Source organism: Oryx dammah, unplaced genomic scaffold, assembly GCF_014754425.2.
Source record: "Oryx dammah isolate SB20612 unplaced genomic scaffold, SCBI_Odam_1.1 HiC_scaffold_8, whole genome shotgun sequence".
Taxonomy (NCBI): domain Eukaryota; kingdom Metazoa; phylum Chordata; class Mammalia; order Artiodactyla; family Bovidae; genus Oryx; species Oryx dammah.
The window spans coordinates 21353291-21376388 of NW_024070192.1; the positions used below are offsets into that span (position 1 = coordinate 21353291).

Below are 23098 nucleotides of genomic sequence, written 5' to 3' on the forward strand. Positions count from 1 at the left end.
ACACTGGAGATTAGTTCCTATCTTGTGCTAAGAATTTCTGCAATGTGGTCTTCATATAAGCCTTCATTACAATGAATTTAAAAATTAAAAAAAAATCCAGGATAACTTCCTGATGTTAGATTTAAATGTTAAAAAGAATAGTACTAATAAATTAGAAGATTCCTAAATCATTACACACTTCCAATTTCCTAGACAAAATATCAATGTACTTTCATTCTCCAAATAAAAGATTTTCTATAAACATACACACACATGCATTTCTTAAGTTGTGTTTTTATGTCTTTATTTATATGTGGTAACTTTTGAACACAAATCATTTAACATGTTTTTTATTTTCATTTTGGTTGCTTGCAGTTTACAGCCCTATCATGGCATGATTTTATCTGAATTTATGCTGTTCTAATTAATTAAAACTGTTTAAAACATGAACTTGAAAAGTATTAACTATGGTTTTGTGCTTTAAAATTCTTTTTCTAAACTTTGCAAACATTCTGTACAAACTAAATTAGTGCCAAGGAAAAAAGGAAAAATGGATGTCAAGTTGCTCAAGGTTCCTAAAAAGGTGAAAAAGTTTAATGAAACAAATGCTCATATGACCAACACCCATTTTCAGTTTCAACATAGCAAACCTCCTGTTTGTTCTTAAGGCTAATTCAAAACCAAACATATTGGGGCTGGTGATTACTTAAGATAATTTATGCAATCATAAGCTGAAGATGCAAATTTGGCAAAAAGAAAACCAAGCAAGTAAGCAAAACTCTAACACACGTGGGACACACCCTCTCAGTATATAAAGGCCTGTCACTGTCCTTGGTACCAGGCACTCCCTGAGCTAAACAGCATCACCATGTCTGTTCGATACAGCTCAACCAAGCAATACTCTTCCTCCCGCAGTGGATGTGGAGGAGGAGGAGGATCATCCCTCAGAATTTCAAGCAGCAAAGGCTCTCTTGGTGGAGGATTTAGCTCAGGGGGGTTCAGTGGTGGCTCTTTTAGCCGTGGGAGCTCTGCTGGAGGCTGCTTGGGGGGCTCATCAATTGTCTATGGAGGAGGATTAGGAGGTGGCTTTGGTGGGGGCTATGGAAGTACCTTCGGTGGGAGCTATGGAGGCAGCTTTGGAGGGGGCTATGGAGGAGGTGGCTTCGGAGGGGGCAGCTTTGGAGGGGGCAGCTTTGGAGGTGGTTTGGGTGGTGGATTTGGAGGAGATGGTGGCCTTATCTCTGGAAATGAAAAAATAACCATGCAGAATCTGAATGATCGCCTGGCTTCCTACTTGGACAAAGTTCGGGCTCTGGAAGAATCAAACTATGAGCTAGAAGTCAAAATCAAGGAGTGGTATGAAAAGCATGGCAATTCAAGCCAGCGAGAGCCTCGTGATTACAGCAAATACTACCAAACCATTGATGATCTTAAAAATCAGGTAAGGGGCATTTTTAAAATGCAACTTTAAGTCTCTTTTTGTGCATGTAATTCTGATAGATAATTTTTTAATCAACTACAATGTTCACTGTGTTTGACTACATTACTTTCTTGCTTCCCTGAGCAATCCAGTCTCTTCAAAGGTAAACAGCTGTGAGGGTACAGTCATTGCAATCTTCATCCAACATGTGTGTTGTGTATCTTATAGGATGAGGGGATTACTAAGAATTTTTAATGTTTTAATGAGCGTAAGAGTCCACAGTTAAAATACATTAGAAAATGTACAAACACAGGGACTGAAAGAATTATTCAATGAATCAGAAAATATTACTCAAATTGATAACAACAACAAATACTCACTACTGACATTGTAAGAAACATGAATTTTCCAGTATGAAAATGGAGTATTGCTTGCCTTGAGGGAATTTTTGAATTGCATTGTGTGCGGTTTATATTCACTTAAAATATATATTTAAAACAAGTTAAACCAAATACAAGTACGAGTCAGTCAAAAGTTAGCTAAAATACATGGAAATTACACAGGTATAAGAGCAGGACATGAATGCAGCTATATGACTCCAGTTAGTTTTCAGAAAGGGAGGATATAGAAATAGAAAAGTATGGAAACTTCAAGAGAACAAACGACTCAACCTTAAGTATATAGGTAAGACTTCAATGTCAGATTTAAAATAAAAAATTGCCCAAGACTTAGTAATAGAACACCACAGAAATGTAGTTCATCTCTGCCACTATAAAAGCTGTGTCTGTGTCTGATTTCTTTGTCTCTCCTTCCAGATCCTCAACCTGACAACAGACAATGCCAACATCCTGATTCAGGTTGATAATGCCAGGCTGGCAGCCGATGACTTCAGGATGAAGTAAGCTAAGCAAATGTGGTACAATACTGTCACAATAAATACGTGAGATGTTTTTAACAATGTATGCCCACAAGAGCATTTACATTTTCCTGAATTCATTCAAATTTAAACAATACTGGAGCTGTCAAGAGAAATTTTCAACCTCAGTACTACCTTTTCAGTTCAGTTCAGTTCAGTCGCTCAGTCGTGTCCGACTCTTTGAGACCTCATGAATTGCAGCACGCCAGGCCTCCCAGTCCATCACCAACTCCTGGAGTTCACTCAGATTCATGTCCATCAAGTCAGTGATGCCTTTTAGGCAATATTATAAGAAGATGGGCTTTAAAGTAAATGCTAAGTTTCTTTGCATTAAACCACTAATATCCCTATGTTAATCAGAGTATGATAAATGTTGCCAAGATATGAAGTCAACTCTTTACTTGGTTTCTAAACAGTCCCCACCCAGGAATATCTCCCTGATATAAGTTATACCCAGTATTTGTATCATGCTTGTTTCAGGTATGAAAATGAGGTAACCCTGCGCCAGAGCGTGGAGGCCGACATCAATGGCCTGCGCAGGGTGCTGGACGAGCTGACCTTGACCAAGACCGACCTGGAGATGCAGATCGAGAGCTTGACCGAGGAGCTGGCCTACCTGAAGAAGAACCACGAAGAGGTGACATAAATAGTTATACTTCCCCCAGCCAAAAAGGGACTCAGGGTCATGAAGCAGTCATTAAATATTTCTGTTCCTCAAACAGGAAATGAGAGACCTTCAAAATGTATCCACTGGTGATGTGAATGTGGAAATGAATGCTGCCCCAGGCGTTGATCTCACTGAACTTCTGAATAACATGAGAAGCCAATATGAACAGCTTGCCGAGAAAAATCGCAGAGACGCCGAAGCCTGGTTCAATGAAAAGGTAGTTCATCTTCTTTTGCAGCAAAGTCAATGGTGGTTTGGTTATTCGTTCGGATTTTTCTCATCGGGTCCCCTGTTTTTAATATTCTAGAGCAAGGAACTCACTACGGAAATCAACAGTAACCTTGAACAAGTATCGAGCCATAAATCTGAGATTACTGAGTTGAGACGCACTATTCAAGGCCTGGAGATTGAGCTACAGTCCCAACTAGCCCTAGTAAGTAAATAATTCTCTCGAGAAATAACATCACTTTATCATGCGTTTCATCCTCACATAAGAATAAGCAACATAAAAGAAAATGCACAGTCGAGGGTAAAAAAAGTAGAAATAAAATTGAAGCTTTTTGTTAATGGGAGAAAAGTATTATTGGCATTGATCGAAAAATGCTGAAATTGAAATATTATTAAACATAAAAACAAATCTGTTCGTTTTCTTTATTCTTCTCATGAAATTATTAAACAAGCCTTACTGTACTTAAGTGAACAATGAAGTAGTTAAGTTACAATATATTCCTTCCTCTTCAGAAACAATCCCTGGAAGCCTCCTTGGCAGAGACAGAAGGTCGCTATTGTGTGCAGCTCTCTCAGATTCAGTCCCAGATCTCCGCTCTGGAAGAACAACTGCAACAGATTCGAGCGGAGACCGAGTGCCAGAATGCCGAGTACCAACAACTCCTGGATATTAAGATACGACTGGAGAATGAAATTCAAACCTACCGCAGCCTGCTAGAAGGAGAGGGAAGGTAAATTACAGAAAATGTTTAAATCATCCCAGTTGCTTTTATTCAGTGTTCCAAGCCGCAAGGCTTTTCCAAAAACTCAAGGATGCGTCAGAGGATGGGAGAAAGTGGAAAGAGAGGAGGCAAAGTACACAAGAAGGCGTATGCAACCAGCCTCAATGTCCCAACGAATTTGATCCAAGAAAGATTCTTAGGCTTGGGTTGCATATATAATTGTTTTAAAAGAACGAGTTTATAATCGGCAGGGGTGATTTTCCTCAAAACACGTTTTGCCCAGGTTATAAAGTAACAATAACCTGGAAATAGACTCACAGCTTCCAACGTTAGAGCTAACGGAAATTAACATTTACTCTCCAAGTTCCGGCGGCGGCTCCTACGGCGGCGGGCGCGGCGGCGGAAGTTCCGGCGGCTATGGCGGAAGTTCCAGCGGCTATGGCGGAAGTTCCGGCGGCGGCGGCGGCTACAGCGGCGGAAGTTCCAGCGGCGGCTACGGCGGCGGAAGCTCCAGCGGTGGCGGCCACGGAGGTAGTTCCGGCGGCGGCTACGGCGGTGGAAGCTCCAGCGGCGGTGGCCACGGAGGTAGTTCCGGCGGCGGCTACGGCGGCGGAACTTCCAGTGGAGGCCACAAGTCCACCACTTCAGTGTCTGTTGGAGAGTCCTCATCTAAGGGATCAAGGTCAGCAGAAACTAGCTGGGGTAATCAGAATTAGTTTTAACTTTTTGATGGTTTTTTTTGCTGCTATTTTTTGGTTTTGCTTTTTTAAGTTCTGTAATTTTTTTTTTAGAATTATTTTAAAAATTAAAGTCTTATAAAATCTTTATTTGCTTTTTTTAACCGACTATAGTTGTTGACTCAGGTCTTGAGGGGAAAACGGTATTGTCTAAAATGCTGTCGCTTTTGGTGTTTTTAAAAGTAGCTGTAAAGAAGTTTTCCTTTTTTCACTTTTGTGGGGGGTTTTTTTTATTTAGATATTTTGATATAGATATTTTGGGTAGTAAATATCTTTGATTTAGCTATTTTGCTGGTTAATTAGTAAGGACCCAACAAATTGTATTCTAAATTGTATTGTTTTTATTGTAATTAACTTACAGATACTAACAAAACCAGAGTGATCAAGACAATTATTGAGGAGTTGGCACCTGATGGTAGAGTCCTTTCATCTATGGTTGAATCGGAAACCAAGAAACACTACTATTAAGCCGCATTAAGAGGAAAGAGTCTCCCGTCACACAGGCCATTATGCATAGATGCATGAAAAAAAATCTCCAAGAAAACACTTCAGTCTTAATGGCCTATGGAAATAGGTCCACTCCTTGATCATAAGGTGTCTAAACGGTGTTTTGTGGTTTCTGTATTTCTCCTTTTCACTTTACCGAAAAGTATTCTTTAATGGAAAAAAAGAAAAACTTTCTATTCTCATTTACTAATGAATTTCAATAAACTTTCTTACTGATGCAAACTATCCAATTTGGTCAGAGTTGTCTTTATTTGAATTAGACAATTTTTAACATTAAAGATTAGTAAAGTATCATTTGAGGATTAATTTATCCAGAAATTCTGAAGACAGGTTATCATTAGGATTTCTCTGAATCCGTTTTTTAATCTTATGGGTATGCTGGACCAATGTTAATAATCTCACTGAGGAAAAAGTCCATGAGTCACCAGTTACTCTTTCTTTAAGATACAAAGTATGTTGACAGCTCCCAGTTCTCTGGCTTTGAATTAAGTCCTAGAAACTATGAAAAGTCTCAATACCCCAAAGATTAAATTAATTGGAAATTTCACATTTTCTGATCACTTGCCTTCTCACATTTAGCTGTTCTTATTAATATTTTCTTCTCATTACTATGTTGCTTCTGCCCAATTGCTACACAGCCAAAGAGATAGCTTTCACCACTAACTAGCACAGTAAAATCATATCACCCTGACAAAATTATTTGGTGTCTATCAGACAAACAGGAGAAGCACTGTCAAGACATGGTAATACCAATTTAACCAAAAGGAAACCTGTAAGTCTCTACTTTCACCAATTAGTACAGTGACCAGTACGAAAGACCTGGTTCTCACAAGGTCAATACAATCACATCCTTCAGTCAATAACCCAACTGACATTACTCTGTGAGTATATGGGGTAGGTAAGGGTTGGATTTACTCTGTGACCCTAAGACTACCTTGTGTTTCCTGGTGGGTTCCTAGGTTATCCTTGTCCACCAAATAGCCTTTCTTAGTATCCTTACTGATTTGAGCTCCAGCTCTCCCAAGGACCTGAAACTGGCCACTTGATTGAGACTTCTGCTGGGTAAACCCCACACTCTGTATCCCAAACTGATCACTGAAGCTGTGTTTTACTGTGAATGGACTTTGTTATAGTGAAAACGCCATGACCTCCCTGGCACCAAACATTACCACAGACACTGCTTTAGTGCACATGACTTTCTATGTGTACTGGCCGCCCTTCTTGGGAGCCAGTCTGTTAAAGTCCAAAGATGCTGCCTTGCAATGCCCTGAAACAGGGATGGGTAAGGATTCTTTGAGAGGAGAAGGCGGCAACAGAGGATGACAGTTGTATGGCATCATTGACTCAATGGACATGAATTTGAGCAAACTCCAGGAAATAGTGAAGGACAGGGAAGACTGGTGTGCTGTAGTCCATGGGGTCGCAAAGAGTTGGACATGACTTTTCAACTGAACAACAACTGTGTATATACTATTATTCAAAAAAACTTATTATTATCTAGCAAAATTAACCAAGTCCCTGGGACCTAGATTATTGTTCTTAATCTGAGTTGGCCATTCTCATTATTCTGAATAAGGGTTTTCATATTCAATAACATGGATTTGAGACAAATGCAAATACATTATTATGAAATAGTTATGTGCTCCAAGCCAGGATCTCAGCTGGTCAGTTATTTATCTGGCTGGGTGGTGACCCAAACCTTCATTCCTAAAAAGTCTGAATCATGGTGGTCCTGTCTTATTTTTTCCATCTTCTAATATCTCTTTAAAGCATTTATATTTAATTTTCTTTATAAAGTAACTAGCTTATCTCTGATGGAAAACTACTTTCTTGATGGGTGTTGACTAATCTGATTGTGGTAATTATTTCCCAACACATGTATTAATACATCAAGTCATTACACTGAACACCTTAAACTTATACAGTACTGTGTATGATATCCCAGTAAAACAAACAGACAAAAAAAAACTACTTTCTTGACTGAACTCTGAAACTATAGTTTCATAAAGACAATGTACCTAAACAAACAATTTTATTTTAACAAGGACATTTGTTTTTATAGTTTAAAAAGTTATTGTTAGCTGTGCAGATCACTATTTTTACTACAAAGATTTAACATGTAGCTATTAATCAAAAATCCTGTACACATTCTTACAGATTCTAAAGTTGTTACAGAGTCCTGCTATTTAAGCAGGGAAGTGTCCACTGAGACTACCAGAGCCAATTTTGAGACTCGTGGAATCACACTAAACAGCAAAAGCTTGTATCTCCAAAGATTCTGCTTTATGCTGCTAAAAGCCTTGGAACTTTGCACACTAACATTGATGTCTATAATGACTTGATATTTGGGGGTGGGGTGGGCATGGAGAATAACTTTGTTATGGCCAGCATAGGGAAGCAGCTTGAGTTAGTTTAATTAAATAAGGTTCATCCAGCATTTCCCATCTAGATTGCATCTTAAGAGTGGAAATTAGGGAAAGAGCTCATTTGTAGTTATAGGCATGCACTTCAAAGTCAGTGATTCCTGGACTTCATATTCTGGCACTGGCATTTACAAGTCATGTAAATTTTGGACAAGTTACTTGAACCATCCTAAGTCTCAGTTTTCTTATCTATACCTCATATGAGATTATTGTTTCCTCATTTGGGGATAATATGAGTTAATAAAAATGTGTGTTTAGTCACTCAGTCATGCCCAGTTCTTTGCAACACCATGGACTGTAGCCCACCAGGATCCTCCGTCTATGGGGATTCTCCAGGCAAGAATAGTGGAGTGGGTTGCCATGTCCTCTAGGGGATCTTCCCAACCTGGGGATTGAACCTAGGTCTCCTGCATCGCAGGCTGATTCTTTACCATCTGAGTCACCAGGGAAGTTAATAAAGCCCTTAAAAAATGCCCACTGTACTGAAGAAAGAGTATTATGTTCATTTTCAAAGAAATATGCTTGTTGGCTAAATGAGTTTCTCCAAAGATGGACAAGAGTATCACAATAAGTTGTTAGAGTAGGTGATCACTAACATCGTCTACCGAGAGGTAGAGAACCAGGTCAGGTTGCTGTCCTTGGGCTGCAAAACTAAATTCCAGTGTCACAAAGGATTATGATTAATCCAGTTCTGGGAATGTGAAGTCTGATAAAATATAACAAGAAGTTTGTGAAAGTAAGTGGGAAGGACCAGATGATCACCCCAAAGATCTGAGATAGTTGACCACCCCTGAAAGCTACAGCTATGGTCAGCCTGATCATGATGCAAACTATCCAGGCTGTGTCCTTGGATGACACAGGGAAACAAATGATGACAACAGAAATAAAACCTGTCTGGAAACTAGGTACGAAGGATTTTTTTTTTTAAAGGATACTTTTTGAACCAGGCTGTCCCACAGAAAAAGACACGCCAAAAGAAGAAGGACTCTTTGAGTTGTCATCTTGCTCCTTAGTCTCTAGATAAAAACACAAACACTGAGACTTCGCTGGTGGTCCAGTGGTTAAGAATCCTCCTGCCAGCGAAGAGGACTTGGGGTCATTCCCTGTTCTGGGAAGATCCCACATGTCGTAGAGCAGCAAAGCCTATGAGCCACAACTACCAAAGTCCCCGTGCCTAGAGTTCATGTGCTGAAACAAGAGAAGACACCGCAGTAAGAATTCTTTGCCCACAGCAAAGAATAGCCCCCAGCTGTCACAACTAGAGAAAGCCAAAGCACAGCAATGAACACCCAGTGCAGCCAAAAATAAAACTAACTAATTGATTATTTTTTTTAAAAAACCCAGAAACACCATCCTCATGCTAACATTGAGTTAAAAGGTCTTTCCAGCCTAACATCAGTTTGGAAAAGAAGAAATTGTTGTGGATTGGTATAAACATTGGATATTACCTCAGAGAACAATTTGGGTAGTGTTCTGAAAATAGCATTGTCCAAGATTTTAGCAAAGAAAAAAAATCACATACTTAAGCTTTCAATTAATCTTTCCTATACAGAATAAGTTATCTAAGAAGAAATGCTAGAAAAGTATAAAGAAATGGGTTCGAAGGTTAGCTGAACCATGACCAAGCTAATGAGCCCTTTAGAAGAGGAATTCTCATTAAAAGTTTTGATCTATTACTATGTGTTGGAATGCAAACTGGTGCGGCCTCTATGGAGAACAGTATGGAGATTCCTCAATAAACTAAAAATGGAATTGCCATATGATCCAGCAACCCCACTCCTGGGCATATACCTAGACAAAACTATAATTCAAAAAGATACATGCACTCCTGTGTTCACAGTGGTACTGTGGCACTATTCCACACAATGGAATAATACTCAATCATTAAAAATAATAAAATCATGCCATTTGCAACCACAAAGATGGACCTACAGATTATCAAACTAATAGAGTCAGAAAGAGAAAGACAAATACCGTATGATATCACTTATATGTGGAATCTAAAATATGACACAAAATGAACATACCTACGAAACAAAAACAAACTTACAGATATAGAGAACAGATGTGTGATTGCCAAGGGGGAGAGGCAGTAGGGGTGGAGAACTGGCAGTTTGGGATTAGCAGACACAAACTAGTTTACATAGGATGAATAAGCAACAAGGCCATATTACACAGCACAGGATATTCAATATCCTGTGATAAACCACAATGGCAAAGACTATGAAAAGGATATATATGTATAACTGAGTCACTTGCTATACAGCAGAAATTGTACAACACTGTAAACCAACTTTGGCCACCTGATGTGAGGAACTGACTCATTTGAAAAGACCCTGATGCTGGGAAAGATTGAAGGCAAAAGGAGAAGGGGCCAACAGAGGATGAGGTGGTTGGATAGCATTACTGACTCAATGGACATAACTTTGAGTAAGCTCCAGGAGTTGGTGATGGACAGGGAAGCCTGGTGTCCATGGAATCACAAAGAGTTGAACACAACTGAGCGACTGAACTGAACTGAACTGTAAACCAACTATGTTTCAATAAAGTTATTTGTGTTGATCTATAGAGCCTCTGTAAGGTTTTGTGAAGTAAGAAATTTGAAGGGGAGACTAAAAGCAGAGGACTTCCCTGGTGGTTAAGACTCCCCGCTTTCCATGCAGGGGTTGTAGGTTTTGAACTTGTAAAGCTTGATATAAACATAAGGGGATTTTGTCTTTATAATCATCATGCTCTAGACTTTGAAAACATAAATGTTGAGGTAGGTTCTTGCTGTTGTGCTGTGTGTGTGCTCAGTCGTGTCCAACTCTTTGCAGCCCCATGGACTATAGGTCACCAGGCTCCTCTGGCCATGGAATTTTCCAGGCAAGAATACTGGAGTGTGTTGCCATGTCCTCCTCCAGGGGGTATCTTCCCAACCCAGGGATCAAACCTGCATCTCTTGTGTCTCCTGCATTAGCAGGTGGATTCAGGGGTTTAATAATTTCCTGCCGAGGGCATGTATGATCCAGGTTGAAGTCAGCCCCAAGAACATACATTTGCAGGTGAGCACTGCCCTCTGGTGGAAATAGAAAGGTAGGGGCGGGGCAGATAATGACGTGGGCGCACCAGAGGTGATGCCGAGAAGCCACTTATTTAAATTTATGCATTACTGGAGCCTATTATACAGAGTGAAGTAAGCCAGAAAGAAAAACACCAATACAGTATACTAATGCATATATATGGAATTTAGAAAGATGGTAACAATAACCCTGTATGCGAGACAGCAAAAGAGACACAGATGTATAGAACAGTCTTTTGGACTCTGGGAGAGGACGAGGGTGGGAAGATTTGGGAGAACGGCATTGAAACATGTATAATATCATATATGAAACGAATCACCAGTCCAGGTTCGATGCATGATACTGGATGCTTGAGGCTGGTGCATTGAGACGACCCAGAGGGATGGTAGGGGGAGGGAAGAGGGAGGGGGGTTCAGGATGGGGAACATGTGTATACCTGTGGCGGATTCATGTTGATGTATGGCAAAACCAATACAATATTGTAAAGTAATTAACCTCCAATTAAAATAAATAAATTTATATTTTAAAAAATAAATAAAACAGTTGTAAAGCAAAAAAAAAATAAATTTATGCATTAACAACAACAACAACAAAATCTTCCTCTTTTTTTTGTCACACATGTTCCTTTGGAAATATTTTCTTTACATATACAGAATGTGGACCTGTTATGCCAAAGTGAAAATGAAAGTCGCTCAGTGGTGTCTGACTCTTTGCGACCCCATGGACTATACAATCCATGGAATTTTCCAGGCCAGAATAATGGAGTGGGTAGCCTTTCCCTTCTTTAGGGGATCTTCCCAACCCAGGGAAGGCAGGCAGGCAGATTCTTTACCAACTGAGCTATCAGGAAAGCCCGTTACACCAATTATTTGTCTAATTACTATTACTTACAGTTCTCTGGGGGCTCAGATGGTAAAGAATCCCCCTGCAATGTGAGAAACCCGTGTTTGATCCCTGGGTCAGGAAGATCTCCTGGAGAAGGGAATGGCTACCCACTCCAGTACTCTAGAGAATTCCATGGACAGAGGAGCCTGGTAAGCTACAGTTCATGAGGTTGCAAAGAGTTGGACACGACTGAGAGACATGAATTCAAACTCAGTGATCACGCAAGCAATGAAGAGAGTCACAATTCTTTATATATGTTAATATCCTAATTCTTTGTTATTTCAATCATTCAATAACTTAATTAAAAGATAATTTCACAACCCATACAGCATTTTAAGATTATTGATGGCAACATATAAAGCAGATATTCAGTAGAGTTATTACTTATATCTGAAATATGCTCACAAGACTCTGAAGGTCACCTAAAAATATGCCATGTCTTCACTTGGCAGGTAGCTGGTGACACTGAGCAAATTGTTTAACACTTCTGGGCCTTACTTGCCTCATCTGTCAAATAAAAAGGCTGAAATTAGTGATGTCCCAGGCCCTCTGCAGCTCTAAAAAGATCGTACAACTTTGCCCAGAAAATGCATTTAAAGGCCATGTTGATGCCAGCCTCGGTACCAGCTAACTAGGTTTCAGACTGCTTGTGCCAACAGAGTTCCAGGAGACACCCTGACTGTCTTGGTGGCAAAGCTACTTCATTCCTCTCTCTGCCACAGAACTGGACCCAGTCAAGCCCAATCAAGTCCCTCCTTCTCCTGTCCTCTTCTTCCTTCACCCCACTCTCCCACCAAAGCCTCAAGAGGAGGCTTCTCAGGTCATTTCTTGCCCACCTCTGCTTCCGTCTCAGCTTGACCTCCCCAGACTGTCCACACCAGCATATAACACAACCACAACAATAAAGCTGTCCTTCGTTAAAAGCTTTTCCTTTACCGGGCATTGTACTGAGTCAAGTCTCCTTTAGTATGTCAACAAAAAGGGATGGAAAATCTTTTCATCCACATTTTGACAACTCCCTAAACCTTTTCTGCAGGTTTCCTTGCAGAAGGGTTCAATTGAAAAGATTTTTTATAATATTACACTTAATGCGTCTTTCTCCCGAATTCGCCCAGGAACTTTTTCTATTGGAAATTGATCATTCATTTCCTCTCTCTACCTCCCAACTCTCTCCTTTCGCTCTCCTCTCCTCCACTTCCCTTCCACCTTTCTCCTCATCCCCTTCCAACTCCACTTCCATGTATCTAACATATGGACTTCAAGGCAGAATCTGTATTCTCTATATACCCAATGCCACATCCAGCTTCTTATCATTTCATTCTTCAGCTAAAATTCTTCTTTTGAGGCTGATGCTATCCAATTACCCCCCACCACACCCTGCCACCATCCAAGGACTTTGGCACCTGGTTCACAGTCCACTTCTCTTCATCTCCTGCCATCGTGGGAGACTTCCTGGCTATATAGATGGCTTATCTAACACTCCAGTCGAATTCCTACTCCAAGACTTCAGTGTCAGTCCATTTCTAACCTCTTATTCCAGCGATTGTTGGGTCCAGGCCCCATGGCTATTCACTAAACTTTATCAAGATCTGGGGTTATATCTCAATTAGAATTCTAAACTCTGGCTTCCACTGTCCAACTTTAACCCACCATCCTTCATCTCTGTCAGTCTCCTGCCCATTCCACCTGCTGTATATCCTCAAAAAAGTGCCCAGTGACTCAATCTTTGTCTTTGCTCAGTGTATCTCTTCCTCTAGTCTTGCTTCCTTCTTTACATATGGTCAACCACAGGTTTCCCAGGTGGCTGAGTAGTAAAGAATATACCTGCCAGTGCAGGAGGTGAAGGAGATGGGGGTTTGATCCCTGAGCCAGGAAGATTCCCCTGGAGGAAGAAATGGCAACCCACTCCAATATTCTCACCCGGAAAATCCCGAGAACAGAGGAGCCTGGTAGGTTACAGTCTATGGGATCATAAAAGAGTTGGGACACAACTGAGCATGCACAAACTGTGGTCAATCGCCTCAACTGTTTTCTCAAGAACACCAGAAACTTCTTTGCTATTTTTTCCTTCTTCTGAGCCTGTCTTCAAACCCCAAATGCACATCAGCCAATCATCTCTCCTCTTACACGAAGATAACTTCCAAACATGCATTTAAATGTCCTTACAAATGAGAGCTGGTCCTTCATTTCTTCCTGACAATCCTTTCACTTGTTGCTAGTCAGGCATTTTCCCCCATTCCAAGTACTTATTCTAAACATTCACACTTCCTATCTTCATATGAGACATTCCACCAACCCCTAAAACTCAGCTGGACCAAAGCTAACCCCAGTATCTTCCTCCTCCTATGTTTTCTATCTCAGTCAGTATTACAGGATTCCCAGCATCTGAAAGCAATGACCTAAGAGCCATCCCTAATTCTTATTCCTTATTCTCCAAATTCAATCAATGACCATATCCTTTCAACTTCTTTCAATCCGACTACCCTCATCGTTTCCACCTGAACCATTGTCCTAGCCTTGTAACTGGCCTTATTTTTCATTTCAACCTGATTATGTTGCCCCCTGCTTTTTACTTATGATTCATTCCAAAGTCTTTAATACAGACAGCTAAACATGATCCAGCCCCTATCTGGTCCTGACCATACATTTCTCAAAGATTGTAACTATGCATTTTTCATCTTTGCATTTATTTAGCATCACGTCTTTATTTTTACACTTAGTATTGACTAACAAATGTAGTAGCTATTAAATAAAGGAATCAGTCAATATTTAAGTTATTGTTCAAGGTAACGAATAGATGTAATAATCACAGTAAGACAAGAGAAGTTAGTAGGATCATATATTTTTAAAAACAACACAATGTTTCTTGCTATGGTGGGATAAAATATGTGTTTCTGTAGCTAATGGTTCTTTATATCAATATATCTCTCTGGTAATTAAGACCCTACTGTAGCTGATGGTACCCTATCACAAGCTTAACTTTTAAAACTTTATAATAACCTGTGTCAAATAATAATGGTATATTCTTAGGGTCTAGATGAAAGTAAAGGATTACTCACCCAAAATTATAAGTTAAAATAATGAACTTAATATAGAATGAACCCTATTATATGTAAGATAACAAATATCCTGAAGCAACAACCCAGAATGGGAGACATTAATTTAGCCCCCAAAATCACCCAATTATACATAATTTCATGCTAATTTGAATGGTGCCTTTTTTTCCTTTTGGCATGTATAACTCAAATAGAGACACCCCCCAATGTGTATAAAAGCCCAAAGAAGCCATCAGCACACAATATTCTGTTCTCCTCTGAAGTTACGGCTATCGAGACAAGGTGACCATTTCTCACACTGCCATGTCTCTCCGATTTTCTAGTGGGTCCAGGCATATTTGCCTACGGTCTGGAACTGAATCTCTCAGACCATCCAGTGGAGGCACAGGCTTTGCAGGTAGCAATGCTTGTGGTAACTCTGGTGCTGGACGTGGATTTTCCTATGCTTTGGGAGGCGGCTTGGGCAGTCTTCTTGGTGGGGACCATGCTGGTGGTATCCCGGGAAGTGGTACCTGTGCTGGCTTTGCTGGAAGTGAAGGGGGACTCTTCTCTGGGAGTGAGAAGGTGACCATGCAGAATCTTAATGACCGCTTGGCATCCTACCTGGATAACGTGCGAGCTCTGGAGGAGGCAAATGCTGAACTAGAGAGAAAAATCAAGAGTTGGTATGAAAAACATGGTCCTGGATCTTGCCATGGACTTGATCATGACTACGGCAGATATCACTTAACAATCGAAGATCTTAAGAATAAGGTGAGAATTCACAAATTTGGAACTACTCAAAGTATTTAAAACTAAGAATGATCTAGCAAAAGACATAGAATAGAACAGGAAATGCTTCAAACTGTTATGTATCATTTATATCATATTTATTATATATTTTGAAACATAATTCTTCCTATTAGCTAAAAACAGGCACTTTGATTCATGAATGTCTATGCAACTTAAATGTTACTAGTTCCATTATTGCTTATTTTGAGATATATTCATTGATAAAGAAGTATTACAGTCTAAAGGTTATATGGAAAGGAGTAAAACCATATTTGTAATTTTTAAAAATAAAATTTTAAAACTTTTTGGTTATTACATAAGGAAGTGAGATTTTTTAATACCGAGGTTGATGGTGCAATGTTTTTTGTTTGTGTGCTTGTTTCCTGAAATAATGGGTTGTTAGAACAGACTTACCGGTTGTGTTCTCCCTCCTGATTTCTTCCAGATCATCTCTTCCACTACGGCAAATGCTAATGTCATTCTGCAGATTGATAATGCCAGACTGGCTGCTGACGATTTCCGGCTAAAGTAGGATATAGAAAATAATCACACCTAGAACATGGTTCTAGTCCACTTAATGTGTTATATAAAATTTCAATTTCACCCCAAGTAGAATAAGCTATGGGCTTCCCAAGTGGCGCTAGTGGTAAAGAACCTGCCCGCCAGTGCAGAAGACATGAGAGACACAGGTTTGATCCCGACTGGAGAAGGGCATGACAACCCACCCTGGTGTTCTTGCCTGGAGAATCCCATTCGACAGAGGACTAAAGTCCATAGCTGCTAAGTCGCTTCAGTCATGTCCGACTCTGTGCGACCCCATAGACAGCAGCTCACCAGGTTCTCCCGTCCCTGGGATTCTCCAGGCAAGAACACTGGAGTGGGTTGCCATTGCCTTCTCCAATGCATGAAAGTGAAAAGTGAAAGTGAAGTTGCTCAGTAAGTCCATAGAGTTGCATAAAGTTAGATACAACTGAAGTGACTTAGCACGCATGCACAGAACAAGCTATAACCTAAGAGATTAAAGGAAGTAACATGTGACAATGTTACAACAAAATGCAATACAAAGCATGTTTTAAGATTACAATCAGCTAGACTCACATTTTTACATATTTATGACATTCTTGAGCCAAAATATCACTGTATTTCTAGGCTTGCCTAAAATAGTGCCAAGTACAAAGTAAATGTAAATATTTGTTTTAATTGACCAATTTATAATTTTTAATTTTAATTTCAATAAAATCCTGAAAAGCTCTATTTCTACTTAATTGGGATATGCTATTGGAATTTGCATGACCAGATATTCATGCTGATTATTCTGTGCAGAATTGTGTGAGAGGAGCAGAGGAGGACTTTCTTTTTATACATTTATAATATTTAGAGACCTGATTTCATTTCTAAGTTTCACTTAAAAGCAGTTGAGCAGTTGAGTAAAGCAGGTTTTATTTTTTGGTCTCTTGAGCTAGTCTACTTGATGCTGAGATTCACTGAATGTTTCCCAAGGTATGAAAATGAGTTTGCCCTTCACCAAAACACAGAGGCTGACATCAATGGGTTACGGCGAGTCCTGGATGAACTGACGCTCTGCAGGACTGACCAGGAACTGCAGTATGAATCCCTCAGTGAAGAGATGACCTATCTCAAGAAGAACCATGAAGAGGTAGGGGAAGATTTAGCTCTAGTTATTTTAAATACTTGGGGGTGAAGACTAAATTACAATGGTAACTTGTGCTCCTTATAATAGTTCAAACAGTGCCAAGGCATATAAAACAAAGAATTCCATGTCTCCCACTCTGCCCTTCTAATCTCATCCCCCAAGGTAATACATGATTAACCCGTTGATCTGTATCCTTCAATTTTCTGGCTGTCACAGCCTAACCTTAGGAAATTAATACATTACTTTTCTCTACCACGTTCAAATCCAGGAATGTTCAAATCCCAGTCCTTTCAGGTACTAAGTATTTTGGGCAAATAGTTTAACCTCCCTGTGCCTTCATTTCCCAATCTAAATTAAGTCTGGCAATAGTACCTACTGGTTAGAGATGTTAATACCCCTAAACTGCTTTGGAACAATGTCTGGCATATAACAAATGCTCAAGTGAGAGCTATTGTCCTTAAGGTGAGAGTTCCAAGAGGGAAGAGATTTTTATTTGTTTTTCCACTGCTCTAGTTCCATCAACAAGCACTCTCACTGACATTTAATCGAGAATTATATGCTTGATGCAAACTACTATACATAACATAAACAACAAGATCCTACTGTACCACACAGGAAACTATATTCAATATCTTTTTTTTTTTTTTCTGCACCCCATGGTATGTGGGCTCTTAGTTTTCCAACCAGGGGAATCCAACTCATGCCTTCTGCAATGGAAGCTGGGTCCTAACCGCTGGACCGCCAGGGAATTCCCTACATTCAATATCTTGTAATAACATTATCTATAATGGAAAAGAATCTGAAAATGAATAGATACACATACATATGGATCGTTTTGCTGTACAGTTGAATCTAAAACAACATTGTAAATCAAGTATAATAAAATATGTTTTTTAAAAAATAAAGGAAAAAAGAATTTAAGAACTCTCTGATCTTTGTACCCACTTCTCATTTAAAAAGATAAAACACCTCTCTGGATGTTGTGCTGTTGGTTGTGGCTGTCTTAACAAATAACAAAGTAAATAGGTGATTGGCATGACTACTGATGGAATAAGTCAACTTAAAAAAAAAAATCATTCGTGCCTTAACTTAGACAAGTCGAATTTAAGTCACAAACTGAGACCACCTAAAAAAGGACCAAGAGCGCAGGTGAGCACACACCGGCTTCAGGCCACAGTCAACGTCTCCCCGCAGGAGATGAAGGCTCTGCAGTGCGCAGCCGGAGGCAACGTGAACGTGGAGATGAATGCGGCGCCCGGCGTGGACCTCACGCTTCTGCTCAACAACATGCGGGCTGAGTACGAAGCCCTGGCCGAGCAGAACCGCAGGGACGCCGAGGCCTGGTTCAACGAAAAGGTGAGGGATGCCCAGCCCAGCCCGGCCTGTACCCACCCCTGCCACACCCTACCCCCACCCCCGTCACCCTGCATGCTTCCACCCCACCCCCTCACCCCCCTCACCCCCACCCCCGGCCACGCACCCACCCAACCCCTGGCAAGCTCAGACCCGCTAACTCCCGGGCGCCCGGCCTTGCAGAGCGCCAGCCTGCAGCAGCAGATCTCTGACGAGGCGGGCGCGGCCTCCTCCGCCCAGGGCGAGCTCACAGAAATGAAGCGCACAGTGCAGACCCTGGACATAGAGCTGCAGTCCCTCCTGGCGACGGTAGGTGAGAGCGCAGGTCAGCGACGCTAAAAAGTCTAACTGAAATTCTTCCCAGTCCCCCGGTTACAACTTCACCTCCAAATACGTAGTGGAGAGAGGAGGACAGACAGACCCCGAGACGCTCAGAGAGACAGGCGGCACCGCTTCCTCCCTGAGGTCTTTGAAGTTTCCTTCCCGCCCACGCTCAGCGCCCACTCCCCGAAACTGGTCCTTTCTTCAGCTGGATGCAGAGCAAACAGCAGCGGCATTGATCTACCTGCCAATCAAGTGGCAAGCTTATGTCAGGCTGTCAGGCAAAGCAGAGCTGGTATCACCAGCATCTCCTAATATTGCTGAAGTCCTGTTAAAGGCCACACTGTGCTTTCCACCAGGCAAAGAAGGGGACACATTTCATGTAAGGACTGTTAGCCTCTTCAGCCTCAGGGCATCCAGGGGAGACCTCCCAACCTGACACATCCCAAAAGGCTTGGCATTCAGCCCTCTCTGGCACTTACTGCCAATTATTTCAAATGTTTCCATGGACATAGCCCAGGAGGAAAACGGCTTCTCTTCTCCAGTGTCTGCTGGCAGCATTCAAAAGGCTTGGTTTTGAGAATTATGGCACATGTGGTGGTCTAAGGGTTCCTGTCCTCATCAGAGTTTCCATGCCCCCTGAGGACACCAGCTTGACACAAAGAGCCACTATTATACAAATGAGAACAGTAAGCAGAGAAGGAAAAGATACTCAAAACAATAGGAGGACTGATTTAATGTAGACACCCTAAAAAAGGCCAGGGCTTTCTTACCATATCATATTTAGATTAGAAACTTTACCACTCACTAACCCCATCTGAACAAGTGTGCCCCTCTCCCTCACCTTCATCACCACTCCTGGCTGGTACCCAAGACCCTCCTCCCTTCCATTTTGGGTCCCTGGAGCCCTCCTCTCTTCCCCATTCCCTTCTTTCCTGCAACTAGAACCTGAGGACCTATCCTGCTGCCATGCTCCTGAACACAAATCCTCCCTCTCATTTTGGAGTTGCGCTGAAGGAAATAAATTCCTGAGTTCCCAGAGCAGAATTTTAAGCACTTTCGCAGAGAAGTAATGATATTAGAAAGTAGCTAGATTCCGTGCAGCCAGTAGTCCTGTAGTTTGGGCTCATGAAATAATCCACAAAAAAGCCCATCTTAACTTCCAGCATAACCAAATAATAGAATAAGGGTAGCATGGAACCTATCTTCCATTCCTGAGATTCTTTTGTGGTCAGATGACTTCTATAGTTTGGAACACAAACTGTGAACACGCTGGGAGTTGTCTAAATATAATATCTCAATGTTTCACCTGCTTCCTGTAATGTACAAACTTCTAAGTTCATCCTGACCTGTCTCCTCATTTACAAGCCAACCTTTACAGTAGGAAGGTGTGAGATAGAGATGCTTGTGGTCTGGTCTGATTTAGGACAGTGTTAACAATCTTGACAAGGAGTATCATATGAGAACACTTTATCAGGGAAATTCAAGTTTTGAACACCTGAGCATGCAGCTCCCTGATATCTGCCACTTGTCACCTCAGCGTCCTATTACCATCCTGTTCACCTTCCACTTCTTTTCCCTGGAGAGCCCAGCCCCACCCATGTGATGTACTGGTCAGCCTGTTTATCAAAGGCAGTGATTCTTAGCTCCCTGAGACTCCTGTTTAATAATGAATCTTTTATAACTCCCTCTTTATAATCCTAAAAATGGATAATATATTTAGCAATACACAAAAGATTTTTAAAACCAGTGTAATGCCATAACAGCAATCAAGAGGAAAAATAGAAGTTTTAAAATAATATATATTTAATATGTAAACACTTGGGCCCAACTACCCTGTAATGAAACAGCCTGAGGCTTACACCTTCTTTTCATGGATAAGTTTCATTTTAAACAACATAAGATTGGGAGTTGGTCCACACAAGAATACAGAGAAAATCAAAGAGTGGAAGGAGGAGTGCACACTGAGATAATAACTAGTATCAAGAGACGTAATAACCACCCGGATGTGATACGATAATAGAAAGAGGAAAATTATATTAATTAAAGTAGAGATTACATGACAAGACAAATTACAGACTATGTAAGTGGAAATGAGGAGGTATAATATTCACAAGAGTAGAGTTGAAATAATGACCTGTCCTGGATTATGAAATATATCTCTTGTCTTGAAATCCCACCCGTGTGAGGGCATTCGCACAATCTCAAGTGCTTATTAAAAGGCCTTTGACGGATGACAGAAAATCAAGGATGAATTAGAAAAAGAAACAGCAGCACAAAAAGCATTGGAACAGCGGTGGGGTAGATCTTTGGAGACAGTAGCAGAATAAGATTGAAAAACAACAGGCAACTCAATACGATCTCAAAATAAAATTGAAAGATTTCAAAATAAGATTGATTTCTTATTATGGTACCCCCCCAACGTTTCATATAAAGATTGATTGTTATATGAAATAATATCTAACTATGTGAATGTCTGCTGGAACAATCATAAATCCGTGGGTCAGGTATCTCATGCCAGGACATCCATCAGGCCTGGCCCCCCCACCCAGTAAACGCCAGTCACTTCCCCTTTCTCTCCACCTCCTGTTTAATTGCAACAAGTGCCTCAGATTTCCAAAGCTCACCTAGGGAGCAGTACTGCCCTTGGCTGAGAAACACTAGCCCACGTGTCCTCCAAGTGGTCCTCCATGGTCCTCCTTCATCCCTTGTTGTGACATCTTTTATGTCCTCAGAAACACTCCCTGGAGTGCTCCTTGACGGAGACGGAGGGCAACTACTGTGCACAGCTGGCCCAGATCCAGGCTCAGATCGGGGCCCTGGAGGAGCAGCTGCACCAGGTCAGGACTGAGACCGAGGGCCAGAAACTGGAGTATGAACAGCTCCTGGACATCAAGGTCCACCTGGAAAAAGAAATCGAGACCTACTGCCGCCTGATAGATGGAGACAGAAAGTAAGTGATGCCATTAGAAAGTTCAGTTTTACCATTTCAAGCCACAACCGTAGACAGTCATTCCCTTCCATGCCTCCAAGCCTCCCCTCTTCCTTCCCACTGCAGAAAAGCATGGCCATCTCTTGCCTCAACCGTCCCCTCTTCCATACTTTGTACATCACACCCGCACCTTCATCTGTCCTGGGTGATCCCAGTCATCCCTGCGGAAGTCTCCATTTGTTATTCTTTTAATCCTTGTGGATTTCAAGCTTTATCCACCTTTCAGTTCATTCCTAACGTCACTGCTGTCCTGAAATAAACGTACTCTTTACAACCCCCCCAGGATCTATATGTAAAATGTATACTTTTTCCTTACATTTTAAATTCTTGGGTTTTAAACAAAAATCAAATGTAAACAAGATTGTTTTATATCCTCTCTTTAGATAACATTTAGTTATCTAAATGTTAGATTTAGATAACTAAAAATTTGAATATTTTCCTGTATAGAAAATGAAAATCTGTTTGGGGCCTATGAAGTTTACTTGCGTTCATGTTCATCCCTTGACTCGGTGAATTTATGAAGTGATGAACAAATATTACAGAATAAACTGGATTTTTTTTTTAACAGCTCATGCTCTAAATCAAAGGGCTTTGGATCAGGGAGCCCAGGAAATTCATCTAAAGGTAATAAAATCTAGTTTTCTTTCTATTTCAGCAACTATTTCTACATTAATGACAATCATACACTATGGCAACAGCCTGTCTATATTTGAGTCATTTTAACTAACGTGCTCTGAACGTAAAATATTCTGTTGAGTGGATACAACTATCCCAAACAGTTATTATAAACCAATACTTAACTCCCTCAATAAAAATGGACATAATATATTACGACAGTGGAATTCTTTGTCATGTAATATTTTAAGTTGAATATGTGTATTGCATATGTTTTATTTCTAGATTTATCCAGAACCACGCTGGTAAAGACGGTGGTTGAAGAGATAGATCAGCGTGGTAAAGTTCTTTCATCGAGGGTTCAGTCCATTGAAGAAAAGACATCTAAAATGACCAATGGCAAGACAGAACAAAGAGTTCCTTTCTAGTTGTCACTTTTGAGAAAAGAATCATTTGGGGAAAGATCTTGCAAAACTTTGTTATTCTAAATATCAAGGAGATAGTAAAACCACTTTCTACCTTAAAGATTAGTTACTCACCAATGAAAAAATAATCCTACTGTCCTAGTTACCTTTTATAGGAAGTTGGGTGTTTGTTTTCAAATAAATAAAAAAGTTAATGTGCGCTTATGTCCATTCACTCATGACAAATAAATAATTGAGAGTTATTTTTTCCATGTCTAATTCATAGGGAAACATTTATGAAATATATTTTAACTGCCTTTTACCCTAGCTTTATATAATAGTCAATACCACATGGCATTTAAATATTAAACATTCACCAGGCATAA

At 40.6% G+C, this 23098-nt stretch overlaps 2 protein-coding genes and 2 long non-coding RNA genes across 6 annotated transcripts; 2 read left to right on the forward strand and 2 right to left on the reverse strand.

The window, feature by feature from the left end:
- Positions 1 to 841: 841 nt before the first annotated feature.
- KRT10 (keratin 10) lies at positions 842 to 5401 on the forward strand. 3 transcript variants are annotated; one of them, XM_040245407.1, is made up of 9 exons: positions 842 to 1420; positions 2215 to 2297; positions 2796 to 2952; positions 3038 to 3199; positions 3290 to 3415; positions 3724 to 3941; positions 4297 to 4505; positions 4560 to 4634; positions 5031 to 5401. In XM_040245407.1, exons 1-9 carry the CDS (start codon positions 848 to 850, stop codon positions 5135 to 5137), a joined length of 1710 nt encoding a protein of 569 aa, XP_040101341.1. In that variant the 5' UTR covers positions 842 to 847; the 3' UTR covers positions 5138 to 5401. The 3 variants fall into 3 exon arrangements, with proteins under 3 accessions (XP_040101341.1, XP_040101340.1, XP_040101342.1); XM_040245406.1 differs by having other exon boundaries at positions 4297 to 4634; XM_040245408.1 differs by having other exon boundaries at positions 4297 to 4614.
- Positions 2193 to 4363, reverse strand: LOC120867185. The gene is made up of 2 exons (XR_005721819.1): positions 4251 to 4363; positions 2193 to 2616 (listed from the first exon to the last, which is right to left on the reverse strand). It is a non-coding gene; the product is annotated as an uncharacterized LOC120867185 (long non-coding RNA).
- An 8132-nt stretch (positions 5402 to 13533) lies between the features above and the next one.
- Positions 13534 to 18416, reverse strand: LOC120867184. The gene is made up of 3 exons (XR_005721818.1): positions 18189 to 18416; positions 15788 to 15896; positions 13534 to 15244 (listed from the first exon to the last, which is right to left on the reverse strand). It is a non-coding gene; the product is annotated as an uncharacterized LOC120867184 (long non-coding RNA).
- KRT28 (keratin 28) lies at positions 14593 to 23098 on the forward strand. Its single transcript, XM_040245410.1, has 8 exons — positions 14593 to 15355; positions 15819 to 15901; positions 16874 to 17030; positions 18222 to 18383; positions 18564 to 18689; positions 21437 to 21654; positions 22262 to 22317; positions 22594 to 23098. Exons 1-8 carry the CDS (start codon positions 14906 to 14908, stop codon positions 22734 to 22736), a joined length of 1395 nt encoding a protein of 464 aa, XP_040101344.1. The 5' UTR covers positions 14593 to 14905; the 3' UTR covers positions 22737 to 23098.